This window comes from Ursus arctos, unplaced genomic scaffold, assembly GCF_023065955.2.
Source record: "Ursus arctos isolate Adak ecotype North America unplaced genomic scaffold, UrsArc2.0 scaffold_15, whole genome shotgun sequence".
NCBI lineage: Eukaryota > Metazoa > Chordata > Mammalia > Carnivora > Ursidae > Ursus > Ursus arctos.
The window spans coordinates 35,452,023-35,478,506 of record NW_026622819.1 but is presented as its reverse complement, the minus strand read 5'-3'; the positions used below and the strand labels follow the sequence as shown (position 1 = coordinate 35,478,506).

At 36.9% G+C, this 26,484-nt stretch overlaps 1 protein-coding gene across 2 annotated transcripts in view; it reads right to left on the bottom strand.

Moving 5' to 3' along the window:
- PARP8 (poly(ADP-ribose) polymerase family member 8) overlaps positions 1–26,484 on the bottom strand; it is a 174,405-nt gene that overhangs the window by 27,645 nt on the left and 120,276 nt on the right. For both annotated transcript variants that reach the window (XM_057312233.1, XM_026506934.4), the window contains 6 exons: positions 20,734–20,859; positions 19,657–20,221; positions 18,021–18,071; positions 17,823–17,918; positions 8,154–8,246; positions 1,094–1,219 (listed from right to left, as the gene is read on the bottom strand). In XM_057312233.1, coding sequence (XP_057168216.1) covers positions 1,094–1,219; positions 8,154–8,246; positions 17,823–17,918; positions 18,021–18,071; positions 19,657–20,221; positions 20,734–20,859 — 1,057 coding nt within the window. The remainder of the gene's footprint in view (positions 1–1,093; positions 1,220–8,153; positions 8,247–17,822; positions 17,919–18,020; positions 18,072–19,656; positions 20,222–20,733; positions 20,860–26,484) is intronic.

Below are 26,484 nucleotides of genomic sequence, written 5' to 3'. Positions count from 1 at the left end.
ATGATTCTAGGACGTAGGATATATAACTGAGTTAGAGGGGAAAAAAAAGAAAACAATGCCAGTCCTAATATAAATACATAAAATCACGTTTAGCCTATGGGGGAAAACTATAAATATAAAAAAGATATTGGGCTCTTGATTCTTTGTGTCACCAAAAAAATTGAGCCATGATGAAAAAAGAACAGAATCCTTCTAAAATACAAAAATCCACTTTAAGTCTTACAATATCATTTTGCTTTTATTTTCTTTTGATTGAAAGATTGTTACCAAAAGAATATGACTGTAAGTGTATAAATGACGCCACACAATTAACTGATAATTCATCTTTAAGTATTCTGTAACTATGTGCACTGTTGCCACTTATGAAGGAAGGAAAGCTTTTTCCAGGACATTTTATGGAGCCATTGTTTCTACAAACTGATTTCAAGATGGTTAGTAATAGAAACTAAGGCAATTTTAGCTCTCATGCAATTTGAAAATTTTGCTATTTCAGAAGGATTCTGCCTCATCTCCACGAATATTTATAACATTGTTTTCTCAAGAAATGCCAGTTGATCAACAATATGGACTAAACTTTTACTAAGCTTCAGATAACTGGGGAGGAGGAATGGGGGAGAAGGCAGGGGACGGTTAAGTAAAAATACAAAAGAAAATCGAAAATCGGTCCTTTTACCCACAACCCTTAAAATTATAATGAGGTTACACTAAGCTAGAATCCCAAAAAATAATGTAATTAAAGTCATCCTATCAACCATTACTGCTTTATTACTGCTATTCACCTGCCTTTCATGCAGATGGGATGTGTAAAGATCGCAATTTGAGAGGATGAAATGGGTCTAGTTTCATAAAGATGAAGTTTTGAAAGTAATTTTAAAAGATGAAAGGACAGGGAAGTAATAGGATATGGGAAAGTCTGAAGGAGACAGTGAATCGAGTTTGTGGAAAAAGAACCGTAAATGGATACAGAGTCCACAAGGGGTCAGGGATGGGCCTGATGAGGGAGTGAGTTGGGCAGAAAGAAGGAAGCCAGCAGGACTAACATCTCCGCTGCTGCTACAGGGGGCGGGAGGGGCGTACGAGGAGAAGTACTCACCCTGGGGTTGAAGGCCAGCATCTGAGGGTCATTAGGATCCACCACAGATGGATATGGCTCGAAAATGACAACTTTTCTAGGAGATTCCAATGCAGACCTACACATGGATACTAGTAGATCTACCACCTTGAAACACATACATAAGACAGTTAGCATCCTTTGCGTTTCAGCATGTGCTATGCCATTGCTCCTCCCTCTCATGGTCACGGAAGTTAAGTAGGAAAGCCTCAAGAACTGCTATCAACCTCGCAGATCTGTAATTTATGGCTTCAGACCACATGTGACCGAACTTGACCACTGACTTCAAATAACTGGCATGTGTTGTTTCCAATTACGTCCTGGCATCTCTGTCATGAACTCGTACTATGCTCTCCCATTGCTCTAGGCTCTATGGCAGACATGCACAAGAAAGACAGGTCCTCTCTCTCATGGAATGTACATTCTGATGGAGAAGATGCATAACAAAATAATCCGTTAAATATATGCTCAAATACATTTCTGGTAGTGTCGAATGCTGTGAAGATTAAGCAGGTGTTAGAGACTAAGGCAAGAGGGGGTGCTGTTTGAGTGGCTAGGAAGGTGGTGATACTTCAACAGAGACCAGAGTGAAGACAGAGAGGGAGAGAAAGCTCTGGGAGAAACCATTCCAGGTGATGGAAACTGCAAATGCAGGAGATGAGTCTGATGGGCTCCAAGAACGGTAAAGCTCCTGACATCATCTTACTTCTTCCTACTCTGCCTCAGGCCATTCATGACCTTTGGTATGCTAAATACGATGGTCTTATTCCTATGTTCTTCTGTGACCTCTTAACACAATTTACTAAGAGGCAGTGACATTTAACAGTTAGGAGCTAAGCCTCCCTCCCCAGTTCCCAAAACAATATGTTTCTGGCAAGTGAATCAAGAAAACGGACACAGTCTAAGTGGAGGGAGGGCGCTGGAACAGACACATCAGCAGTGTGAAGACAGGGGACGTCATAAGGAAAGCAGTGGACTTAATCTTTCTGGAGGAAAATATTTCTAGAAAGTTTTTAGACAGGCATTTAAAAAATGTACAGTAAGAGTAAAACAATTTTTGATTCTTGTGGTTCATGCAAGGGGCACTGTGACCTAAGGACCGCAGGACTCACTATTTTGTGTGTATGCTCACAAAACACATCCACCCAATCACAGATGCAGATTTCCAGTGTCCTAAAATAGTCAGCAACACTCAAGCCGCTGGGTACATGATCTGTAAGTAACACTTCCCAAAGTACACAGAGGTACACCCAACAAGACTCACTCAGAAAACGGTAGAACTGAAAGAGCGAATACGTTCCAACACACTATTCCATTATATGTGTGTGTATATGGTTTCCAAGCAATGGATATAATAAAGACATAAAAAAATCCTTCTTGTTTTCTGCATCCACACTCACATTCCATCTACCCCAGAGAGATGCACTTTAACATAGACACAAATTGTTTTTGGCATTATCTGGTCTCTCAATAAAAGAAAAATCCAAATAAAAACTCCTGAAAAAGAATAATCAGTAAAATAAAATAGCCTTTTCTGAAACTCTGACAGTGGGGAGGGAATTGGTACTATCTTATAAAAATTTTTAAGAACTACACATCGCAGTATGCAACTAAAGCGTTAGAAAAGTACATGCCCTTTGCTTTAAAGGGTCAAATGACCACTGACAAGGGGACTAAAACCACTCAATTGAAAAGAATAGTTTTTTCTATGAATGATGGCAGGAAAACTGGATATCCATATGAAAAAAAAAATTAAGTTGGACCCTTATCTAACACCATATACAAAAATTAACTCAAAATGGAATAAAGACCTAACCATAAGACCTTAAACTATAAAACCCTTACAAGAAGATATGAGGAAAATGCTTCATGACATTGGACTTGGCAATGATTTCTTGGATTGACACCAAAGCACAAATAATAAAAGCAAAAATAGACAAATGGGACTACATCAAACTTAAAAACTTTGGTGCATCAAAGGACAATAGATTGATATGTCATGGGATGGGAGAAAATATTTGCAAATCAGATATCTGAAAGGGGGTTAATATCCAGAATACATAAAGAGTTCCTACAATTCAACAAGAAGAAATCAAATAATATGATTTAAAAATGGGCAAAAAACCCACATAGACAATTCATTAAAGAAGACTTACAGATGGCCAACAGCACATGAAAAGACACTCAACATCATTAATCATCAGATAAATGCAAATCAAAACCATAATGAGATATCACCTCACAACCATTAGGATGGCTACTACCAAAAAACAAACAAAAAAACCCCAGAGAAGAACAAGTGTTGAGCACAACAAGTGTTGAAGAAATCGGAGCCTTTGTGCACTGTTGATGGGATTATACAATGGTGCAGCTGCCACAGAAAACAGTATGGAAGCCCCTCAAGAAGTTATTAATAGAACGCCCATATGATTCTGCTGGAAGTGACAGTCCCATTTCTGGATACATATCCAAAATAATTCCAAGAAGGGTCTTAAAAAGACCCTATTTGCATACCCATGTTCACAGCAGCATTATTCTCAATAGCCAAGAGATGGAGGCAACCAAAATGTCCATTGACAGTTGAATGGATAAACAAAATGTGGTATATACATACAGGAAATATTATTCAGCCTTAAAAAGGAAAATTCTGTTACATGATACAACATTGATGAACTTGAGGACTTAATGCTAAGTGAAATAAACCAATATAGAATAAACCACAAAAAGACAAAGATTTCAGATTCCACCTATGAGGTACTTAAAGTAGTCAAATTCACAGAAACAGAAAGTAGAATGGTGATTACTGAGGCTGGAGGAAGGGGGCTACACAAGGGGAGTTGTTTAATGGGTATAGAGTTTCAGTTCAGCAAGATGAAAAAGTCATGGTAATCTGTTTCATGACAAGTTGAATATACTTAACACTACTGAACTGTATGCTTAAAAAATGGTTAAGATAGTAAATTTTATGTTATGTGTTTTTTTATCATAAGAATAAAGATACAAATAGATACAACAGTAATAACCTGAACAATGTATCCCTTTCAATCAAATATTTATTAAACACCTTGTGCCAGAAGCATCAAAACAATCAAAACTACCAAAAATTATATGCATACTTTTGCCAATAATTTCACCACTGGAGTCAAGTAAACTATAATGAAATAATGGACATGGGGGTAGAGAATTTAATTAGAATATTTCTGCTAATATATGTTCTAAACCGACTTAAAAGAATAGTGTTAACTACCATAGGAAAACACATGCTATCCACCAAAGCCTCCTGCTCCTTGCTTCCTGGGTATAGAGGGACATTTCCACCCCTTTTGCCGAGGTAAAGCTGTATGACTAGTTTTAACCAATGGAATTGGATCGGCAGTGGAAAAGGTGCATTAGAAACAGGTGCACCTTCTCCACTTCTATCTCTGCCTCTGCTGTGTGCCATGTACTTAAGACAGCAGAGCCACACAATGGAAAGGGTCCGGTTAACTCAATCATCATAGAGAAAGCTGCCCAACAAACATTCTAACTGGACAGTTGTGGGAGCAAGAAATAAAAACATCTCTCATCTTAAGCCACCGTAATTTATGATTTATCTGTTACAGAAGTTAGCAGTTAGAATTTTTGAACAAGAAAAGATTTGTATAACACTGTTTGGATTTGTATTCATTTGCAGGTTAATTTTTCCATGGAGTAAAATGTCTACTTTAAAAAAGAAAACGTAATGAACGACTATGATTTCTTTGACCCCAAAGCATGTATTTCCCCACTCCCAGCATTTAAAATGATTCTTTTTTTTTTTTTAAAGTAGGCTCCATGCCCAGAATGGAGCCCAACATGTGGCTTGAACTCACGACCCTGAGATCAAGACCTACGCTGAGATCAAGACCTAAGCTGAGATCAAGAGTCGGATGCTTAAGTGACTGAGCCACCCAGGCACCCCAAAATGAAAGATTCTTAATGGGATCTTAGCACAAAATGATGAGTGCTATAGTCAGCAAGTTACAGGCAACTTTCTTCTTACAATGAATAATATAATTGAAATACTAAGGATAGAGAAATACAGAATTCAAACAATGGGAATTAGGCTATTTGATCAGTGAGAAAAGCTCTATTTGTTATAGAATCACATGCTTCCAAAGGCCATTATATACAACCCATCTGGTAGAGTAAGACTCTCCACCTTCCCCTGCAGGTAGGGAAGACCTTGGAGCACTCCCAAATGAGAAAATTCAGGTCCTGGGGAGTAAGAAAGGCAAGTATAGGAGTGGCTTACAGATATAGAATGTATTCTGGAAAAGAGGTGAATTTAAAATTGAAGATCAATGGCTTTCAAACATTTCAATATTGATTCCTATTTAAAAAAATAAAATAAAATCTTATATGAGAGCTCAACACAAAGAAACAAAACAGAGCTGTTTTGGTTGAAACAGTACGTGGGGTCTTGGAATCCTAGCTGCCAAGACACTCTCACCCCACTCCAGCCTCCTGCAGTGTCCCTCTAAGGAATGTTCTTGTGACCTCAGAGAAACCACTTAAAATGAAGGAGTCAACTGATGGACCAGGACTACTGAGATACCAAGAGAATCAGTTTCCACGTAATCTTTAGAATTACAACCAGAATACTGGTAGTAGTGAAAATACTGAGCTTCAGAGTAGAATCACTAAATTGATATGATTGAGTAATTGTGTTTTGTAACTATCATTATAAAATTAAAATTTAACTTCTCTTTAATAACCATTATTTTTCTAGAGGTGTCTATAATAAGAGGAAGAGAAAAGCACCTAATATTCTATCAACCTAGCTTACTGCTAGCATGATGTTTATTTTCCTTCTAATTAATTATTTCTTAGTTCCAGGCTCTAACTCCTTCAGTTTTCACATAGTCTGAGGGACAATTTACACCCACTAAAATGCACAAATGTTAACTTTACCACTTGAAGAATTATATATCATATATATATATATATATATTATTATATATGATATATAATGTATACAAAATTTATATTTTATATATTATACAGATATACCCACATACCTATTCATGTATGCATACATGTATGTATATTCACAAACGTACACACAGCTGTGTAAAGCTTAATCATTTTTACATAGCTCTATTTTAGTATATGTGCTGCCAAAGCGAGCACTTCACATAGCTATAAACAGCATATATTAAAGTATCTCTCTTTTTTTTTTTGAGCAATATTAGTTTCAATTGGTGAGAAAAACTTTCATATTAAAAAAAAAAAGGGGGGAAGGAAAAGAAAAGAAAAAGTCCCACCATGGTCAGACACATTTGAGAAACCCTCTAAGTACTGGCTATTTATTTTCTTACTTTCAGGGATTCTGAGAGCCTTTAATATGCAAGTGTGTGTATGTTGGCTGTAGGGGCGATATCAAGCCATTACTTTTGAAATTTAATCATGGAATCTTTTTTTCCACATTATATAGAATCAATGCTATACTGTTTGTATTATTGTTCATTTATAATTCATTATATCACAACTGTTCTCCTTCATATTTCTTCAAGTGGATGTACCTCCTTTTAGTTAATCAGTGAAATGATTAGGTTAACAGGATGTATGTAAATCCACGAGGCCTGTGCTTTTCTATATTAACTGCTGTACTTCCATCTGGAGTCATGCCTGTGACATAGTAGGTATTCAATACTTGTTGAACAAATACCTGTTATATGATCATTTTTTCCCACCCATCTTTGCAAATTTTATAAATGACATTGCTAATTCTCTTCACATTTAGCTTCCTAGTGATTTCAGTAAAGCTGAATATTTTCTTATGTGTCTTTACTAACTATATTTGTGAATCATGTGTTCATTTCCTCTATTAATCTGTTACGGTCTTCATGCTTTTCTTTTCAATTTTTATGTACTTTTATATAACTATGTTCGAGGCAAAACTAATTTTCTCACAGTTAGCTCTTAACGTTCACTAGTCTTTCAAGTAAGGAATGTAAAGTATGTATGGGCTCAAATCTGTTGGTATTCTCCTTTACGATTTCTTAAAACTGCATAAATGCACTAGCCTGATGCACTATCCACACTGTGCATGCTTAGTGTTACTCTCCTCTAGTCTGTATACAGTATTTTTAAACAAACCTCTTCTTTCAGCTATTAGGAATTTGTTTTTACACACAGTGTAAAGGACTAAACTGATTTTCTCTCCCATGTTGCAGGTCATTTGTTCCCACCTCACTTACTAAATCCTTTTTAATTTTGCAACTTGACGTGATACTTCCTTTAAAGTCTATCAAGTATATTTATAACTAGATCTCTTTTGGGGATTATCTGCCATTCTATTCTTTGCCAGTACTGCATTTTTTAAAAAAATATAGGATTGCATATGTTTTTGTATATGGTTGGTCTAGCCTCCCTTAATTAACATTCATTTTTTTATGTTTTCTCTGATTTTTTTCTTATAAATTTATTAGGAAGTTAGGTACCATAAACAAATTTAAAAAATCAATTGAAATCTTGATGGAATTCATGAAGTAAATTCTGGCATCTTTGGAATTTATTTTTTCCTTCCAGAAACATGGAATGTTTCTCTACTTCCAAGTTGCTTCATTTGTTTTTATATTTTTCTTCCTATGCCATAAACACTATTATTGTAAAAATAGATGCTTTTTCTTATATGTTCTGCCCTTTTCGTTTTAAAAATAAATTGGCTTCCATTTTATGGCACTATAACTTTACAAATGAATTTTACATAATGCATGTGGCAAGGATTTCAATATTTCAACTTCACCATGACAGAATCACAGTTATTTTTCAAACACAAGAAAGTTGGCTTAATTTCTTCCGTCGGCGACTGCCACATGACAAAACACTCCCTAGATACAGATAGCAAAATCCAGTTTCTAGCTTAAGAAAAAAAAAAAATCAAATGCCAGCTTGCTTTTTAATCTAATGTCAAACTATCAAAAATGTGTCCAAAAGAAGAGCAGACTGAAGGTAACTAGTGGATCAGAATAAATTTTTCAAATCAAAATCAGGACTAATTAGCACTGTGTGTTCCTACCTGAGCTCCGGTTGCTATCTCATCAGCAGCTTCGTTCATTACTCCCAGGGTTTGAAAAGCAAACACACACAGCTCTCGCTCACACACAGTGGGCTACAAAAGAAAGGGCAATCAGTTACAACGCTGTTTTTTTCCGTTTCCCAAATCCTAAATTAATTTTATGACATTCCATTAAATAACTAAAAAAATGCAAAGTTTCAGAATGTTAAAAAAGAAAGGAATCATAGGACCTTATTTAACAAAAGTGAAATTTCTAAATTTGGGTGACGATGGGTAAATAATCACCTAGCGATATGGAGTCACAAATATGGGAAATCCACTTCAAATAGTTGTAGGCACTTGCACTTAGAATTTTTTAGCAATAGATGGAAAATCTCTCTTACTTAATACACATTTGTACCTGAGATGTATTTTAAAAAAAATGAAAAGCAGACACCTAAGCTGGTGATACACTAAAAAAATGAGGTTAAACCCAACAGCTGTGTAAAACAAATATACAAAGAAGAATTCCACTTTTTCCTAGGTAATTTTCTTTAGAAGAAAGAAGCATGGCTCTGCTTACTTGCTACCCAGCTCCTGAAAGATTGGTTTTGTTGCAAAGACTTTTGACTTCAATAACCTCCTGAAGTCAACAGCACTGAAATATACACTCTGCAATTGCTTTGGAAGACTTCTCATCTTTCAAATCTAATACAGTGTCATCTGTTTGATTTATCTTATCTCCCGAGTTACATTGCATTAGGTAGCTGATGAAGCCTAACACGATACAATCCGTGGTGCCGCTGCCTAGCGGACAAAAGGCATTTGTTAGTGCCCCTGCTCCTATGCTTAACCAGTGGGAAGGATGGTCCTTTACAGTCCATCCTTTATGTTCGGAATGGGCCCATATGGTGGCTTTGTGGACATAAGCACGACCAATCACACACACTTCTGGTTGATGTTCCCCAAAGAGAATTTTAGGAAAAAATCAATTGATACATTTCCTTTGTCCACCTTAAAAGGGCAGTTTCATTACATTTCAGAAACATCAGGAAAAACTACCTATGAGAGGAAATTAATTGGAGAAAGCCCTTCATCCAGACTCAAGCTATATACACACTGCTATATAGAGAGAGCTATACTGAGAGCAGACTGTTCAATTTCTACTACTTATTCTTTTCTTAAGCGTTTAACCTATTTTTAATCTTCTATTTTTTTGTGTTTATCTATGCACACGTATGTCTCAACCTCATTTTTCCCCAGGGACACTGTTTGTTTCTTTTGTTCACTCTCTGGGAGCATGATACGGTCTGAAATAATAATAGCAATCATTTATTGTATATTTACCATAGTGCCAAACACTATATTGCTGCATAGTGGACCTGTATACAAAAAGAATCCAGGGAGAAGATAAACCATGGAAATCTTAAAGGGCCCTAGGAATTTATTCATGTACCAGCTACCCAACAACATTCACCGAGGAAGTAAACAGGGACACAGAAGGTATTTTATTTTTAATACTACTCTAGTCAAATAACCCTACATTTTTTTATGAATAAAATCCATCAATCCCAAAGGAATAACAGGATAAAGCTTATTGAGTGTACACAAGTAATAACTGTTTTTTTATTTGAAAAATGAAAATCAATTACACATACTTTGTGATCATCTAAATAGATATGTATGTATGTACATATGTACATGTGTATTCACAGATTCCAGGAAATGTTTTAAAACAATAGAAACTATCTATTTCAGTACCAAGTTGTTGCTTTAAACAATGAAAATGAAAATGACATAAAATATCTCACACTCCACTAGACCAGATGGATAAATTTTTAAGATCTTAATATAGGAAAAAATCTAAGACTGAAGAAAACATAGAATAGTTATTCTTACATATTTCTATTGCACATTTTGTCCCCAATCCTAAGTATTTATGTGCTACCCTAATTTTGTCTCAAATAATTTTTACCAATTTCACCCTGACCTCCTATTTTTTTTCTGTCTTGGGTAACAAATAAGCAACATTTCAATGCTTTCTTCTGTATTTCCATTTCATCCCCCTCCCAGACCTGATTATATTCAAATCTCCATTACTTTTTTTTTTTTTTTAAGGATTTTATTTATTCATTTGTGACAGAGAGATAAAGAGAGAGAGCATGAGCAGGGGGGAGAGGCAGAGAGAGAAGGGGAAGCAGACTCCCTGCTAAGCCAGGAGCCTGACATGGGTCCAGGACCTGGAGACCATGCCCTGAGGCAAAGGCAGATGCTTAACCATCTGAGCCACCCAGGTGCCCCTGACCCATTATTTTAAATAATAAACCCACATTCCTAATGATAAAGCTATGGCTTGATTTCTTTATGGACACTTCTTTTCTTTCCTGCATCTTTTTGGTTGAAATGTATAAGGCTGATTTATAGGAATATACAGTTACTGCAACTGTTTGAAGAAGGAAATCACGTACCCGAGAAAACCCCGGGGGGAAAAAGGGCAATTTTGCTACCACACTAAAAAATTAGAAGTACACATTACATTCTTATAATTTTATCTTTCCTCTTTTTAAATAGCAAGGATAGAGGTAGTAATATGGTGATTAATTTATATGCTATATTAACACCAAACTAAGTAAATACTAGTGAATTTTTAAAATAACAATTCTATATCTATTGCTCATTTTTACTAGAAAGCTCAAGACAGTATTTCAGATGTACATGAGCTTAATTTTGAGATAAAAATTTACAGACTAGTTTTTGTAAACTTTTGATCCTCCCTTCTCCCATGTTTATCCACATTTTATTTGAGAAGTTCAAAATGTCAACACAAGATAATACACTATAACAAAGTTCTCAAATCATATTAAATAATCAAGAATAGATGTCTCATGGCTCACAGAAAGGACATCTTATTCAAGAAAGAGAAACCAAATCATTCTTCCCTAAAAAAACATAAGTAATTATATTGTGGGTTAACGTTCTCCCATGTTAGCTGACTCTCAGCTCATCTCCCTCCCCCAACACATTCTGCTATTACCATACTATTCACACAGAAAGCTCTAGCATCAATTAAAAATGGAACATAGGTGGGGCACCTGGCCGGCTCAGTTGGTAGAGCATGCAACTCCTGATTCTCAGGTTGTGAGTTCAAGCCCCACATTGAGTGTGGAGATCACTTAAAAAAAAAAAAATTAAAAATAAATAAATAAATAAGTAAATAATGACATATACCCCCAATTTTTAAAAAATATTAAAAAATAGAACAGTCATTTAATAGTTATTGCTGGATAAGTGTAATGATGTGTCTTATTACACATAATTTAATACAAAGTGTATAGGCCGAAAATATAATCAAATGTATACATCATTTATGAATTCATTTTTGAGTTTACAATCAATCAGTAAGTTTCAATTTGTAAAATATTACCAATTCTTAATGTTATTATATTGTCCTCAAGCAATTAGTTGCTATAATTTAAACTATAAAACCATGACAAGTCCCTCTTGCCATTCCACATACATAACTTTTTTTGCAAAATAATATTCATTATGCACCATTTAAACACATGGATAACTTTCTATGTCCCTAAGATTTATTTTAGAAGTTTTAAAGCTGAGACAAATACATTTTAAATTTTAGTTGAATCAAAACAATTTAAATGTGAGCAATGAAAACGTATTTCAAAAATGGTTAAGCCCTAAAGAATATTTTAGGACCTAACCGCATTTTAGAAACTTTGTCTTCAATGAACTTAAATTACTTCCTACTAAAAATAGAAATGATAAAACTCAAGAGAATTGAGCTATGTATTTATATATAGCATGGTGTAGGTGAGAGGTTTCCAAACCTTTTCTGCCATGCTCTTTCCATTCAAACTACATTTTTCATGTAAGCCCAACATACAGAACAGATAAAAAGTGGTGATTGTTCCAACTGGGGCACATGCACATAGTTCAGTTTTCCTGTCTGTAAAACAGGGATAAAAAATCACATCTAGTGCACCAGGTTGATAAGAAGACCGAGAAAGAGAACCAAGTAAGATAAGGTTTAGAAAATCTCCGTGAGGTATACAGAGCTGTTTAAATATTAACAATATTCGGTTACTTGGATAAGCCACACCTTCTACTTGTTTTAACCCAATGGGTACACAAAAATAAGTGTTCAATAAAAATTTTCATTGAAGTTTATTATGAAATCGTATTTTTATTTTCATATCCATAGCTTATTGAAACCCTTCATTTAGTGTAAAAATTGTTCTTGCTAAAAAAGAAATGAGCAGTGTAAATAAAATTCCTAATTAAAAACTAGGGCTGAAAACATATAAGGAAAATTAAGAATAGCTACTAGAAACTCAAAACCTACAAGCCTTTAGCTCTTTGTGTTTCTGACTTTAGAGTCAATGCTTCAGGTTCTTTTCATGGTTTGGAAGAGAGACACATTCAGAGCGGGGGGAAAGTTCACTGTCCATAAAGACAGGAATCCCACAGAGATCAAGACAGATTTATAGTAAAGATAGGCTCATGCCTGTTTAAGCTTCAACACTGTGTTCCCTATTATCTCATACGACTAAAGTTGTTGTCTGAGCCTTAAAACCAATTTCTTTTTACTCAATTTGAAAAAAAAAATCATATTTCTGAACTGAAGTGTTTGGTATAATCATTATTTAGCCTATATTTCAAAAACTGAAATCTTATTTCTATGGCATGAGGTGGAAGAATGGGAGAAGAAGGTGAGGAGGGAACAGGATGTGCTTTTCCATCCATTCTTCAAATATGAAAGTCAGACCTCAATACAAGAAGACCTATCTGTTTTACTCTTAGGAAGCAAAATGGGACCTATCAAGGTTTACCTACATGCTCAGTTTCTCAACAATTTTCATGGCAATGGGTTAAGCTTATGACCAAATTATAACTGGGTGTTGTTAATTTCACTCTGAAAATAAGAACTTAGTTACAGACATTTGTCTAAGGTCCACAGCTCAGGTTTCTCAGCTGATTTTGCTTCAGTAGGATTGGGGATTATTCTCGAACAATGATACCAGAATCTCAAACCTGATCACCCCATTCATAGCAAGCAATCTGGAATATTTTCACATGACAGGAGAAGAAAATGAGATCATAATTTTCGTATCAATATGTCGATCTGGGAAATAGGAAAGTCTACTAACCAGGGACATCCAGAATGATTGCCAAGCACCAATGATAAACTTCTAACTATAGAGATCCCAATCCCTACAACCATGTGCGTGGTTTTCTCCAACCCAGCTCAGCAGTCCTTGAGCAGGGTTAAAAAAGAAGACAAACAGTTGCATTGATCGTGGTGTTCAGTATGAGTATAACAAAAAGACAAGGGCACTAGGAAGGAAGCGGCTGAGAAAACAGTGGTGAGTCTGGCAAATAAATCCTTATTTTCATGTTTTCCAAAAACACTGGATGAAGACAAATCAACATGTTAAAGCATCAACAGTTGGCTTCATTAATACTCTAGCTGATTCCAAAATGTAGACAACCACTGATTGGGTTTGGGTTTGGTTTTCTGATCATAATCCCAACTGCACTCCACACGGAAAACCCAGAACTCTATAAACAATCCCTGTGATGTTAATGTGAGTTTTATGCATTTTCAAAGTATTACATGTCAGGCCTCACACCTGGGAGTGACATTTATAACCTCTGTGAACAAAGAGATAAGTGGATCATTGTGGTATTTCTAAATCAGTAGTTACCCATGTTGCAGAAAGTATGACATGCTTACCCAGACCTCTGAGTAAAGTGACAGAACGGTACAAGTCAAGAGCAAAATGTTAAGACTTCTGGGAAATGGCAGTAAAGGGCAACTTATGTCATTCAATAAACAATCATGCTTAGAGAAAAGAGAAAAAATATAGGACACAGTTTGAATTTTGAAAGAGAGAGATCTAACAAACATAATGAATGTTAGGCATAAACTTCTATGGAACCCCGAGTTTTATCTGACCTATTTAATCACCCAACTGGACTATAACGTCTCCTCTTTACATCTCTAGGAGTTATTACAGTTTATAACGTGTCATCTGAGCTGAACAAACGGCTAGTGAATCAGTTTAGTGATTAATACCCCATAAGAAATTTTATGTGTAATAATTTTATACACTTCTGTTAAAATTACAGAATTCTGGTGCAGAATAAAACAGATAAACTTGAAGCAAGGCACAGAGAAGACTGATAGCAACCAGGATATTTCCATCGCTTACTATCAGAATGAACTACCAGTAACTGAACCACAAGGACCACAACATGTGCAGTAAATTTCCAGGATGTAAAAGTAGTCAGTTCAAGTACATGAGTCAGGAGAAGCATCATGATTAAGAACTGTGGCCATTCTGCCAGGGTTCGAATCTTGTCTCTATCACTTACTGGCTGTGTTGATGTTAAATAAGTTACTGTTCTCCTCATCTGCAAAGCAGGGATAATAATAATAATAACCACCGCATAGGGTTATCATGAGGATTAAATCAAATAATCCGTGTAAAACACTTTAAACAGATGATCACATAAAAAGCACTCAAAAAGCATGTGTCATTAATAACATTACTCTTATCTTCTGGAGTGAAGATCGCATTGCCGCAGATCAAGCGATAGATCAAGGTCTACAGATGAACACTAACAAAATAAAGATGGGCCTCCTGATGGCATAAACTGAGATGACCAAAGGATTCTCCTTATTCCCATCCTAACCACACATTTCCATGTACCACAAAAAACAACAAACTTGCACAAATATTTAATGAGTAAATGCTGATTTAGTTCATTCGGGTTTCAGAGTAACATTGCATCTCTTTGAGAAAAAAAGCTGACTGATAAAAAATAGTGTATGGGTGGCAAGAAAAACTTTTTGTATACCTGTTTCCCATCAACAAGTAAAATAAAACAAATATATCAGAGAACTTGACAAAAGATCATGATCATAAATGGTTATTACATGTTTTTTTAAAGCATAAATCCTGAAATGCAAACAAGTTCTGACAAAATTATCTCTTTCTAGGCTTTATAATTTGGCTTTTCAAGCATATATTCCCAAGAACAGAGCAAATTTCTCTTAAAAAGTACAAGTCTAGTACGGTGCCTGATACTTAGGAAGCCTTCAATAAGCATTTCTGATGCAATTTTGAAATCAGGCAGAAATAGGCTCCAAGTCCAGCTTCTACCCCTACTAGCTGGGTGATGCTGAACAAATTGCTTAAACTCTTTCGATCTTAATCCTCTTATCTGCACCATGAGCACAAAAATACATAAACCACAAGAGTTTTGTGAAAATCAAATAAGGAAGCAATATGCAAAAATCAATCTGTACAGTGTCGAGGGCGCAGCACTCATGTCATCTGCAAATGGAGATCGTCTTCGTTTTTCCTTTCTGATCTGGATACCTTCTAATATTTTTTCTTACCTAATTGCCCTGGCTGTCACCTCCAGGACAACGCTGATTAGAGTGACAAGAATAAACTAACTCAAAAATAAATTAATCCAAGGATATACAAGACCTGAACAATGAAACTACAACACAGTGTAGAAAAAAATTTTTAAAGATCTAAATAAATGAAAAACCTTCCTGTCGGTTCATGGATGGGAAAGGGTTGAAATTGTTAAGACAGCAATACTTCCCAAACTGGCCTACAGATCCAATGCAAACCAATAAAATTCTAACTGCTTTTTTTTTTTTCTTCAGAAATGAACAGGCTGACTTCAGAATTCATATAGAAATGCAAGGGACCCCAAATAGTGAAAACAATCTTATAAAAGGAAAATGATGTTGGAGGACGCACACATCTCACTTACAAACTTACTGCAGAGCTACCATAATCAAGACAGCGTAAGCACAGGTTTAAGGATACACACACGGGTCACTGGAATAAAATTAAGAGTCTAATAACAAACTGATACATCTATAGTCAAACGATTTTCAGCAAGGGTTCCATGATCATTCAATGGAGAAAGACGGTGCTGAGGCAACTGGATATCTACACACAAAAGAATGAATTTAGAACCCAACCTCGCACCATACACAAAAATTAACTTAAAAAGAATCAATGACTTAATTGTAAGATAGCAACTATAAAACACATAGAAGGAAATATAGGTGTAAATCTTTATGACTTTGGGTTAGGCAACAGTTCAATTGATAAATATGGACTCAATTAAAATTAAAAACTTCTGTGTGTCACAGGTCACTATCAAAAAAGTGTAAAGAAAACCCACAAAATGGGAGAGAATATCTGCAAATCACACATCTGATAAAAATCCAGTATTCAGAATATACAAAGAACTTTAATAACTCAACAACAAAAAAGAAATAATGCAATTAAAAATGGGCAACAAATATAAACAGACGTTTCTCCAAGAGAATGCACAAGTGGCCAATAAGCACACGAAAAAATGCTCAAAATCACTAATCATTAGGGAAGTGCATATCTGAGCCACAGTGAAATACCACTTCATGCACACTCAGATGGCTGTAACTTGGGTGGAAAAAAGAAGGAGAATCACAAATGTTGGAGAAGATGTGGAGAAACTGGAACCACCATACACTGCTGGTGGGAATGCAAAATGGTACAGCCACTGTCAAAAACAGTTTGGTAGTTTCTCAAACACTTAGAGTTAACATACATCCCAGCAATTCCAATAAATGATGAATGGATAAATGTGTGTCATATATCCATGTAATGTAATATTATTACACCAAAAAAAAGGAATACAGACTGATACACGCTACATGGATGAATCTTGAAAACATTATATTAAGTGAGAAATCAAAGGAAAAGGCCACATAATGTATGATTCCATTTATATGAAACATCCCAAATAGGCAAATTCATAGAAACAAAAAAATGATTAATGGTTGCCAGGGGATGAGGGGAGGAGAAGATTGGGAATGACTGCTAACAGTTACGGATTTCTTTTTTGGGTAATGGAAACGTTCTGGAATTAGACAATGGTAATGGTTGCACAACACTATGAATACGTAAAAACCACTGAGTTGTATACATTAAAATAGTGAATCACATGTTCTATGAATTTAATCTCAAATTAAAAATTGAAGAAAAACTTGAAATTGGCTCATTCCTCCCAAACTACACATCTAAATTAATGGAAATTTTTTTTTGTGGGAACATATACACATTGATTCTTATTTTTATACTCCCTCAATAATGCCCCAAACGTGTCAGTGAGCTGGCTTTTTTTCTTTTTGAAATCTTTAAAATTCTGATCCTCTGTATGCTACTGTGTATCTCTTCTAACTTCTACCCTTTCCTCTCTAGAGTAAGCATCTTAAATTGTGTGGTTTTGAAGAAACACTGTTCACAAACTTACATACATACATCTGTAGCTATATTTATCTCTATATCCACCTCCGTCTATTGATATCAACACAGATGTAGACAGATAGATATAAATAGATGGAAGGAAAGAGAGCTAGTGGATAAGCACATATAAGAAATACACTAAGAAATATTTTTCTACTAGGAAATGACTTGCTCATTCACAGACTCCTTCAGAAATAGTGATTCATTTGCCAAAATTACACCACTGTGTGTATTAAATAATGTGCTCAGTAGAGAGCATTTACTGTAAATCAAGTTATATACTTATTTATTTTTATATCCTAACCTTTTTATATTCTATATCAACACTGATATCCTACCAATGAGAACTTACCCTAAGCATGGGGCCATTTTGAAACACATGTGGCTCATCACAAACCACACAGTATTCATTCAATACAGGGATCCGCTGCTCAGCAAACTCAATTGTCTGAATAAAACAATGAAGAGAAATAATTAAGTCAAGTTCATAAATAATTTGAAAACCCATTAAAAGCTAAAATATTTCTGCAATGGATGGCTTGGCTCATACCTGCACTAGGAAGCCGCGGTCTCGTATTGGAATGCATTTGGCACCATTTGGCTATAAAAAGCAAAGTAGAAGAAGAAAATAATTTCTTAACTCACAGAATACATGAATTATAGCCTGTGACTTTTTGCAACAGTGAATACGAGTGTGATCTAAGGTCACCTGTAATATGAATTAAATCACTGATTATGACATCAAGATTTTAGAATTTCTTTATTATAATATACTTTCTGCCATTACTACCACAAGCCTTGTGTATGCTAAAACAAAAGTATTCTTAATTTCTGATCATCTAGTAAAAATGACTGGCAGTTTTAAATGATCACAAAAGCTCATTTCCTCTACTACTTATCGTCAAATGCTCCCACCTCCTCATTTAGACTATTTCCATCTTATTTTACAATGAGAATTATTCCTTCAAGCACATATGAGACAGCTGCTGAGGGGGTACAACACTAAACTATTGTACTGTATTAGGCTTAATCATACAGGAAAATAGTAAGACATTTTCTTTTACAGAATATGTGAAATTATCTTTTTTAGGTGAAAGTGTCATGGGAAACTTTCTATGTTAACATTTTGACGTTATTTTCTGTGTGTCCTTAATGTTTACTTTTGATAAGAAATGGGCTTTTAGGGGTGTTCACGTAAAATTATCAACATACTTAAATACATTTTCTTAAATATAATTTTATGGTATCATTTACAATGTAATTTTAGAAATAAAGCTATACAAGAGCAGCAGAAATTTCTGATAATGTATCTTATTTTTTTCAATTTCATCTACTGGTAGGTGTATCCATATGTATGGTTTAGAGTTAAGTACACCCTTACCACAACACACCTACGTATTAACTAAAAGAAAACAACATGTTTTATCAACTATTTTACGTAATTAATAAACATAAGATAGGTCTGTTTCTTTATCTGAAATCAGCTATAATGCTGATCACTCCAAAGGTAAATTTTGTGTGAGACTGACTCCCAATAAATACCACCCAAAGGACTTAAGTTTTAATATAGTTACCTTCAGTCCCATCTCCACCAAAACACTTCAGGATAAAGTGACTTCAGTTTTATGAAGTAGCCAGTGAGGGCAGCTTTAAGTGAACCTCTGGGATACAGAAGTAAATGCTGCTTCTCTCTACAAGTTACGATGTTCATAGACGTATGTTTCCTCATACATATAGATATGTCTATATCTATATAAATGGAAGGACATTACTCTGAATTTAATTAGACAAACTTTGTCCTCCACTACTTACATATGAACCTAGAGAGCAGATAAACCTACTTGATAAAACATTAAAATGCCACGCTTGCTGAAAAGGATCGGCTTTGTGGAGCCAACTGACTTCCATTTTTAGCAGCATTCGTGACCATGACAGGAATGCGGACTAGACCTTCGATCAATAGCTACATTTATTTTTTCGGAATCAAAATGAACCATTCCAGTACCAGTTGCCAATGTTGGCATGCTAAATAATATCCAAAAAGAAAAAAAAAGGGTAAATTCTAAAGAACCAAAACGAAAATCTGGCTTCTTTCCTCTACCAGATCTTAACAAAACAAGCCGACAAAACGCTCTCCTGCCCCTTAGCTAACACGGAGGAACTCGGGATGAAAGTTATTTACGCACAGCAGGCTGGGAAGATGACGCCGAAGACGGTGTTAAGATACCGATAAGCCCTGAGGTAAGAGAGAGCCTCCTGCCCTCTGCGTTGGGTTCCTTGAAAAGCTCCATCTTGGAGGACTTGGGAGCGCTGGAGGAAGACTTGCTGAGCAGCTTGTGGTTTTTCAGTCCGTACAGCTCTTCCACTCGGAGATTGCTGGAGTAAGATCTGCTGAGCAGTTTGTGGGGCTTCAGGTTGGTGGTGTGCTCACACCGCGGGTCTCCAGAACAAGACCGGGTCAACAGCTTGGGCGGCTTCAGAGTGAGGCAGTCCTCTTGCTTGACGGCGGCAGGGCACGGCCGGGTCAAGAGTTTGTGCGACTTGATTGCCGCCCCCGCCTGCTCAGCCCTGGGGTCGCTGGACAGGGAGCGACCAAAGGTCCTGTGCGACTTGGTGGCGCACACGTCGTCGGTCTTGACGGTACTAGAACAAGTCCTCCGCAGCAGCTTATGCGTTTTGGAGATTCCATCTTGCTCCGATTTCAGTTTGGATTTGCTTTTCCCACAGCCAGGGGGGGGATAACTTGGCGACCTTCAAAATGGAACAACAGTTAGTACGGCGGCAAATCATGAGCATGACACACCGCGGAGAACTCTTGGTTGGCTCAGTCCACTTGACTCGGCCACAAACACCACCTCGTTTTAATCCAGCTCAGATAGAAACCACAAATATGGGCCCAGTGACCACATGGACCGAACTGAATTATATTTTTCCTGCAAAGCAAAAGATTACCAGGTTCTTGGACCCCTCCTATCCCAGAACTCTAGGCGGAACTAATCTTGGTACAGAAAACTCTATGTGATTAGAAAACAAGGAATGCCATTTTAACACATTAAACTCATGGTAAGAAAACAAACACTCTGAACATAGAAATGAGCATCTATGTTTTTGATGGAATTGACAGGACTTAGTCCGTTCTTTGCAGTCACACAGAAAATAAATGGATGCCAAGACGACAGAAAGCTAGCTCTGAAGTACCTAACCGTGGACTAGCGCATGGTCAGAATGGAAAAAAGACAACAGAGAAGGCACCTGCTACCCACCTGCGCAAGGTAGAAAATAAATGCAGGGGAGATTTCACCTTCTTCTCTGACAGCTTCTTATTGTGCAGGCAATTGGATTTTTCTTTGCTCTGTTTCCACTGCTGGGTAACAAATGTCTGCATGATCCTGTCAATGCAAAGGAAGTCTGTCATCAGAGTTCCAAGACACTTTAAGATGAGATTTCTGTATTATGTAGAGAATGTAATCAAAGGAAAATAAATGCACGGTGACTGGTGAGATTCTAATTTAGGATCAAACGAGATGTTTCCATATGCAGGAAAGCACCATGCAGAAAATTTCTATGACTTCAATGCATTTTGGTTAATAACTCATTAATTACTGTGATATGATTAATAACATAAATGATAAAAGAATTGATAAAATAGGGAAACCTGGGTGGCTCAGTTGGTTAAGCGTCTACCTTTGGCTCAGTTCACGATCCCAGGGTCCTGGGATTGAGCCCCACGTTGGGCTCCCAGATCATCAGGGAGTCTGCATCTCCTTCTCCCTCTGTCCCATCCCCGCCCCTGCCTTTGCTTCTATCGCGCTTGCTCTTACTCTCTCTCTAATAAATAAATATATAAAAATCTTAAAAAAAAAAAGAATTGATAAAATAATAGGCGATAAAGAGATTTAAAAGGGCAGCCTTTAGGATCAACAACTTTAGCAGTTCTTTAGCTGAAAGGAAATTCTGAATTGGTTTGCTCATGCCAGAAACACAGTTTTGAAAAAATGTTTGACAGTAATTATGATTTTATCTATTAAGATACAAGTAAAGTCAATTTCTTTTCATTTGATTTGCTTATGCAGTTTTCTTCATGAAAAGGGAAATAAAATGAAACTGTGAAATCATTAAGTAAAAAGAAACCATGTAAAACTGACTCTATGGAGAAATACGAAATCAGCAAATTTTCTCTCTCTGCACAGCCCATTCACTTTTAAATACACTGTTTTTTTTTTTAAGAAAAAATTGTGTGTCTTGGGGCACCCGGGTGGCTCAGTCAGTTAAGTGAACAACTCTTGGTTTCAGCTCAGGTCATGATCTCAGGGTCGTGAGATCGAGCCTGGTATGGGAGCACAAAGTGGGCTTGAGATTCTCTCTGTCCCTCTCCCTCTGCCCCTCCCCTGCCCGCACGTGCATGTGCACACTATCTCTCTCTAAAATAATAAATAAATAAATCTTAAAAAATAAAAAATGATGAAAAAATCCTGTGTCTCTAAAAACTTTGTTGCTATCATAAAGCAGGAATTTGGTAATTCCTGATCTTAGTATTTTCTAAGTCAAGACCACTGCGCATCACTGTTTTGAGGCAAAGAATTCTGGAACGTCAGCTGTGGACTTGGACACAGCACTATTTTCTGAGAAGGATCCCTGACTGTGACAGCTTCTCAGATCCCACCTTTCAAGTGGCAATGGCAGAGGGTCTGTTAAGGCTGATATTAAAGCGGATGCGAAATATTACAATCAAACATCATGTATACAATAAATTGTTGCGTGCTTTCATGTTCTTCTCAGTTATTTCTAACATAGATTGCTTTTGGAGCAAAAAACCCCCAAAAAACAAAAAAAACCAGTGGTACCAATATTTACCATTTATAATATACCAAGGAGTAATTTATATAACAGATTTTTTTCTCTTAACTCCCAATACCCCCAGAGAGTGAGCAGTAGCTATTATTCCACACATTTCACAAATAAGGTTAAACAATGAAATCGTACCAATTTACCCTGGTTAAAAAGTGGCGAGACTGCAACACCTATGCTATCCGATGTGGACTTATGTTAACACATGCTCGTCAAAGAGACAGGTGTGACTCTTAGCACTAAGACCATTATTAATTTCTCAAGATCCTTCAGGTTCTATCAGATTAACTCCCATCACCAGAAAGAACAACCTCAGACTTACTACCCCGGCCTTTAATCAAAGAGCTTAGATGAGTTCAGAAGAATCAGTCATTTATGGAATATTTTGAGGCCTTTTTAGCTACAGAGGTAGTGAGGAAAAAAGGGAAAAAACTGCAGTCAATGATGCAGGATTCCAAATTTGCACCTTTAACCTCAGGCCAATGGAAATTTTTTTGTTGTTGTTTAATGCTGTATTTTTGAAGATTTTTTTTCCATCCAATCAAGATTTTAGCAAGATTTAAATGTAACAGTAATATTAGGGTCTTCATATTTCTGAAATCCCCAGTGACACCACCCGTTGTACTAAGCACATTCAGATTCTTTTTCTCTTATAAAAAACTGCCATTCCTGGGCACCTGGGTGGCTCAGTTGGTTAAGCGGCTGCCTTCGGCTCGGGTCATGATCCTGGAGTCCCAGTATCGAGTCCTACGTCGGGCTCTCTGCTCAGCAGGGAGTCTGCTTCTCCCTCTGTTTCTCCCCTCTCATGCTCTCTCTCTCACTCACTCTCTCTCAAATAAATAAATAAAATCTTTAAAAAAATTGTCATTCCTGTGCACCATTCCCTCGGAAACCTAATAAGTGCTTTTCTAATTCTTGATAGACTAATTGGAACTACAACAACAAAATACCAAGTCAATAGCTCAAGTTGTTTCCGCTTTCATATTACATCAGCATTCCCAAGTGTGACCTCAGCATCTGAAACCAGTAATTCTGAAACTTGGACACCCAGACCCCTAGATGTTCTTGGATTCAAAAGGTGGGAGTTAACCATCCTGTAAGAAAGTTAATGTTGTATTTAATGTCCACAGTAATGTGAAATATACCATGAGCACGTGCTGGGTAGTGACCGCCTCTTGATAATGGGGAACAACCAAGAGATTTCAGTGCTCGCATAGTAAACTGTGTTTACTATTAGGCTGGTATCGTGAAGAGCTACTACAACTGCCATTGGCTGATAATAAAAGGGAAAAAAAAAGACTTCAAAGGTTTATTACACCAGATGATGTCATAGTCAGCTGCGTCAACGAAGGTCCCGAGGTAGTTCAAACAGAGAAAAGGGAGTACATGTGGGCAATGCTACGATCTTCTTCATGCTGATTTCAAAAGGAATATGCGGGGCACCTGGGTGGCGCAGTCCTTAAGCGTCTGCCTTTTGCTCGGGGCGTGATCCCAGTGTTCTGGGATCGAGCCCCACATCAGGCTCCTCCGCTAGGAGCCTGCTTCTTCCTCTCCCACTCCCCCTGCTTGTGTTCCCTCTCTCTCTGGCTGTCTCTCTCTGTCAAATAAAGAAATAAAATCTTAAAAAAAAAATCTTCAAAAGGAATATGCACTCGAGGAGCCAGTACTATATTCCAGCTGTGGTGGTCTAACAGCTTCAGTAAAATAGCATCATGAACCAAATCAAATTAACGTGCTAATTTTACAATTGAAATTTGAGGGTTTTACTTTGATTTGCACTTCAGTTATAAATTAAAATTTTGTTTTATAAACGCGAACTCCATTGATGAAGAATTTATACCTAATTTTATGTCTGTATGTACTTAAGGCAATACTGGAGATTTGCAAGGCTTTTTTCCTTTTAAAAACAACTTAAGTTTGATCAATGCAAATTCAGCATCAAGTCATATATAGTTGGTGGGAATTCAAGTTGGTACAGCCGCTTTGGAAAACAGTGTGGAGGTCCCTCAAAAAGTTAAAAATAGAGCTACCCTGTGACCCAGCAATTGCACTACTGGGTATTTACCCCAAAGATACAGACGTAGTGAAGAGAAGGGCCATATGCACCCCAATGTTCATAGCAGCAATGTCCACAATAGCCAAACTGTGGAAGGAGCCGAGATGCCCATCAACAGACGAATGGATAAAGAAGATGTGGTCCACGTATACAACGGAATATTACTCAGCCATCAGAAAGGATGAATACCCAACATTTGCAGCAACATGGATGGAACTGGAGGAGATTATGCTAAGTGAAATAAGTGAAGCAGAGAAAGACAATTATCATATGGTTTCACTCATTTGTGGAACATAAGAAATAGCAGGGAGGGGCGCCTGGGTGGCACAGCGGTTAAGCGTCTGCCTCCGGCTCAGGGCATGATCCCAGCGTTGTGGGATCGAGCCCCACATCAGGCTCTTCTGCTAGGAGCCTGCTTCTTCCTCTCCCACTCCCCCTGCTTGTGTTCCCTCTCTCGCTGGCTGTCTCTATCTCTGTCAAATAAATAAATAAAATCTTAAAAAAAAAAAAAAAAAGAAATAGCAGGGAGATCAGTAGAAGGAAGGGAAAAATGAAGGGAGGGTAAACAGAAAGGGAAATGAACCATGAGAGACTATAGACTCCGGGAAACAATCTGAGGGTTTTAGAGAGGAGGGGGGTGGGGAGATGCGCTAGCCCGGTGAAGGGTATTAAGGAGGACACATATTGCATGGAGCACGGGGTGTTACACACAAACAATGAATCATGGAACGCTACATCAAAAATTAATGACGTACTGTATGGTCACTAACATATCAAAAAAAAAAAAAAAGAGGTGGGTAGAAAAGAGAAAAAAAAAAAAGAATATCTCCATGGCCTGTTCCATGGTTAGCCCTCGAATGATAGATACTCCACATGAGGGTGATCACTTTACTACATCCGTTTTGGGTCAGTATTTTTTTTTTCTTTCAGGCTCTTGTAATGCCTTCATGTTCTTCCAATATTCATTCAGTGCCGAAAACGAATCCCAAGTCTTACATAAAACAAAGGGATACCTACGATTATATGAGAAGCAGATTGGTGGATGGGTCAAAAGTATTGATCTGGGGTCAGATTCTGGCCTACCACTTTCTCTCTGTGGCCTCAGCACCTTGCTGAATCTCTCTGGGTCTCAGCTTCATCGTCTAGGAAATGCGGGTCGTAACAGTACCTGCTGGACCGCACCGTGGTGAAGAGCACGTGAGTTCACGGAGGTAAAGCGCGAGGAACAGTGCGTCACATACAATGAGCACTGCGTATGCATTTGCTACTGCAGTCGTTACTAAGCCAGTCTGGTTGCCAGAAACACGTCCGATCCAGAAGCACAGAAAAAGTCTAACGAGGGTTTATTTGCTGAAAACAAACCACAGCAATAATAACAAAGGGCCTAGGTTTTGAGTCTGCCTTCCTAACTTGCTATATGTTTCTGGAAAATAGTCTCTTTATACTTCAGTTTCCTCTTATGCCTTATTGTGAGGATGAGATCTGACTTTTGGAAATCATGCAATTTTAGACTAGAAAGGATCACAGGCAAACCCAGTTATTTATAGTTAAGGAAGAGTAAATTAGATTAAAACGTAATAGGAGTCATTAAGAAAAAGTTCTAGCCCATATACTAAACTGTCCATAGAACTAAAATTTATCCATAGAAGTAATTAACCTTTTTAAAATGTTAAACATTTAGATGGAAATATTAATAAAATGTTACATGTTCTACAAAGTGATGAAACAGTGAATACACAATACAGCTTTCCTTAATTTCTCAGAGTTGGAATTATACACACCATTTCTTTTTCTGAGCCCAAACAATAAACTCAGATATCATTAAAAGGCAGAAAGTTATATATTCCAAGATTTCTGTTTTTATAATTCTTGTCTTGTTTGGATCAACTTCATTTCACCTTAAAAAAAAGGTTAAGTGGCTAACAAATGTACATACGGTGAAACTATGGACTTCGGATGATAGTCAGGTGTCAACGTACATTCATCAGTCCTAGCAAATGTACCATTCTGCTGGGAGATGTCGATAACAGGAAGCCTACACATAGGTGGGGGCAGGAGGTATATGGAAAATCTCTGTATCTTGTTCTCAGTTTTGCTGTGAACCTAAAAC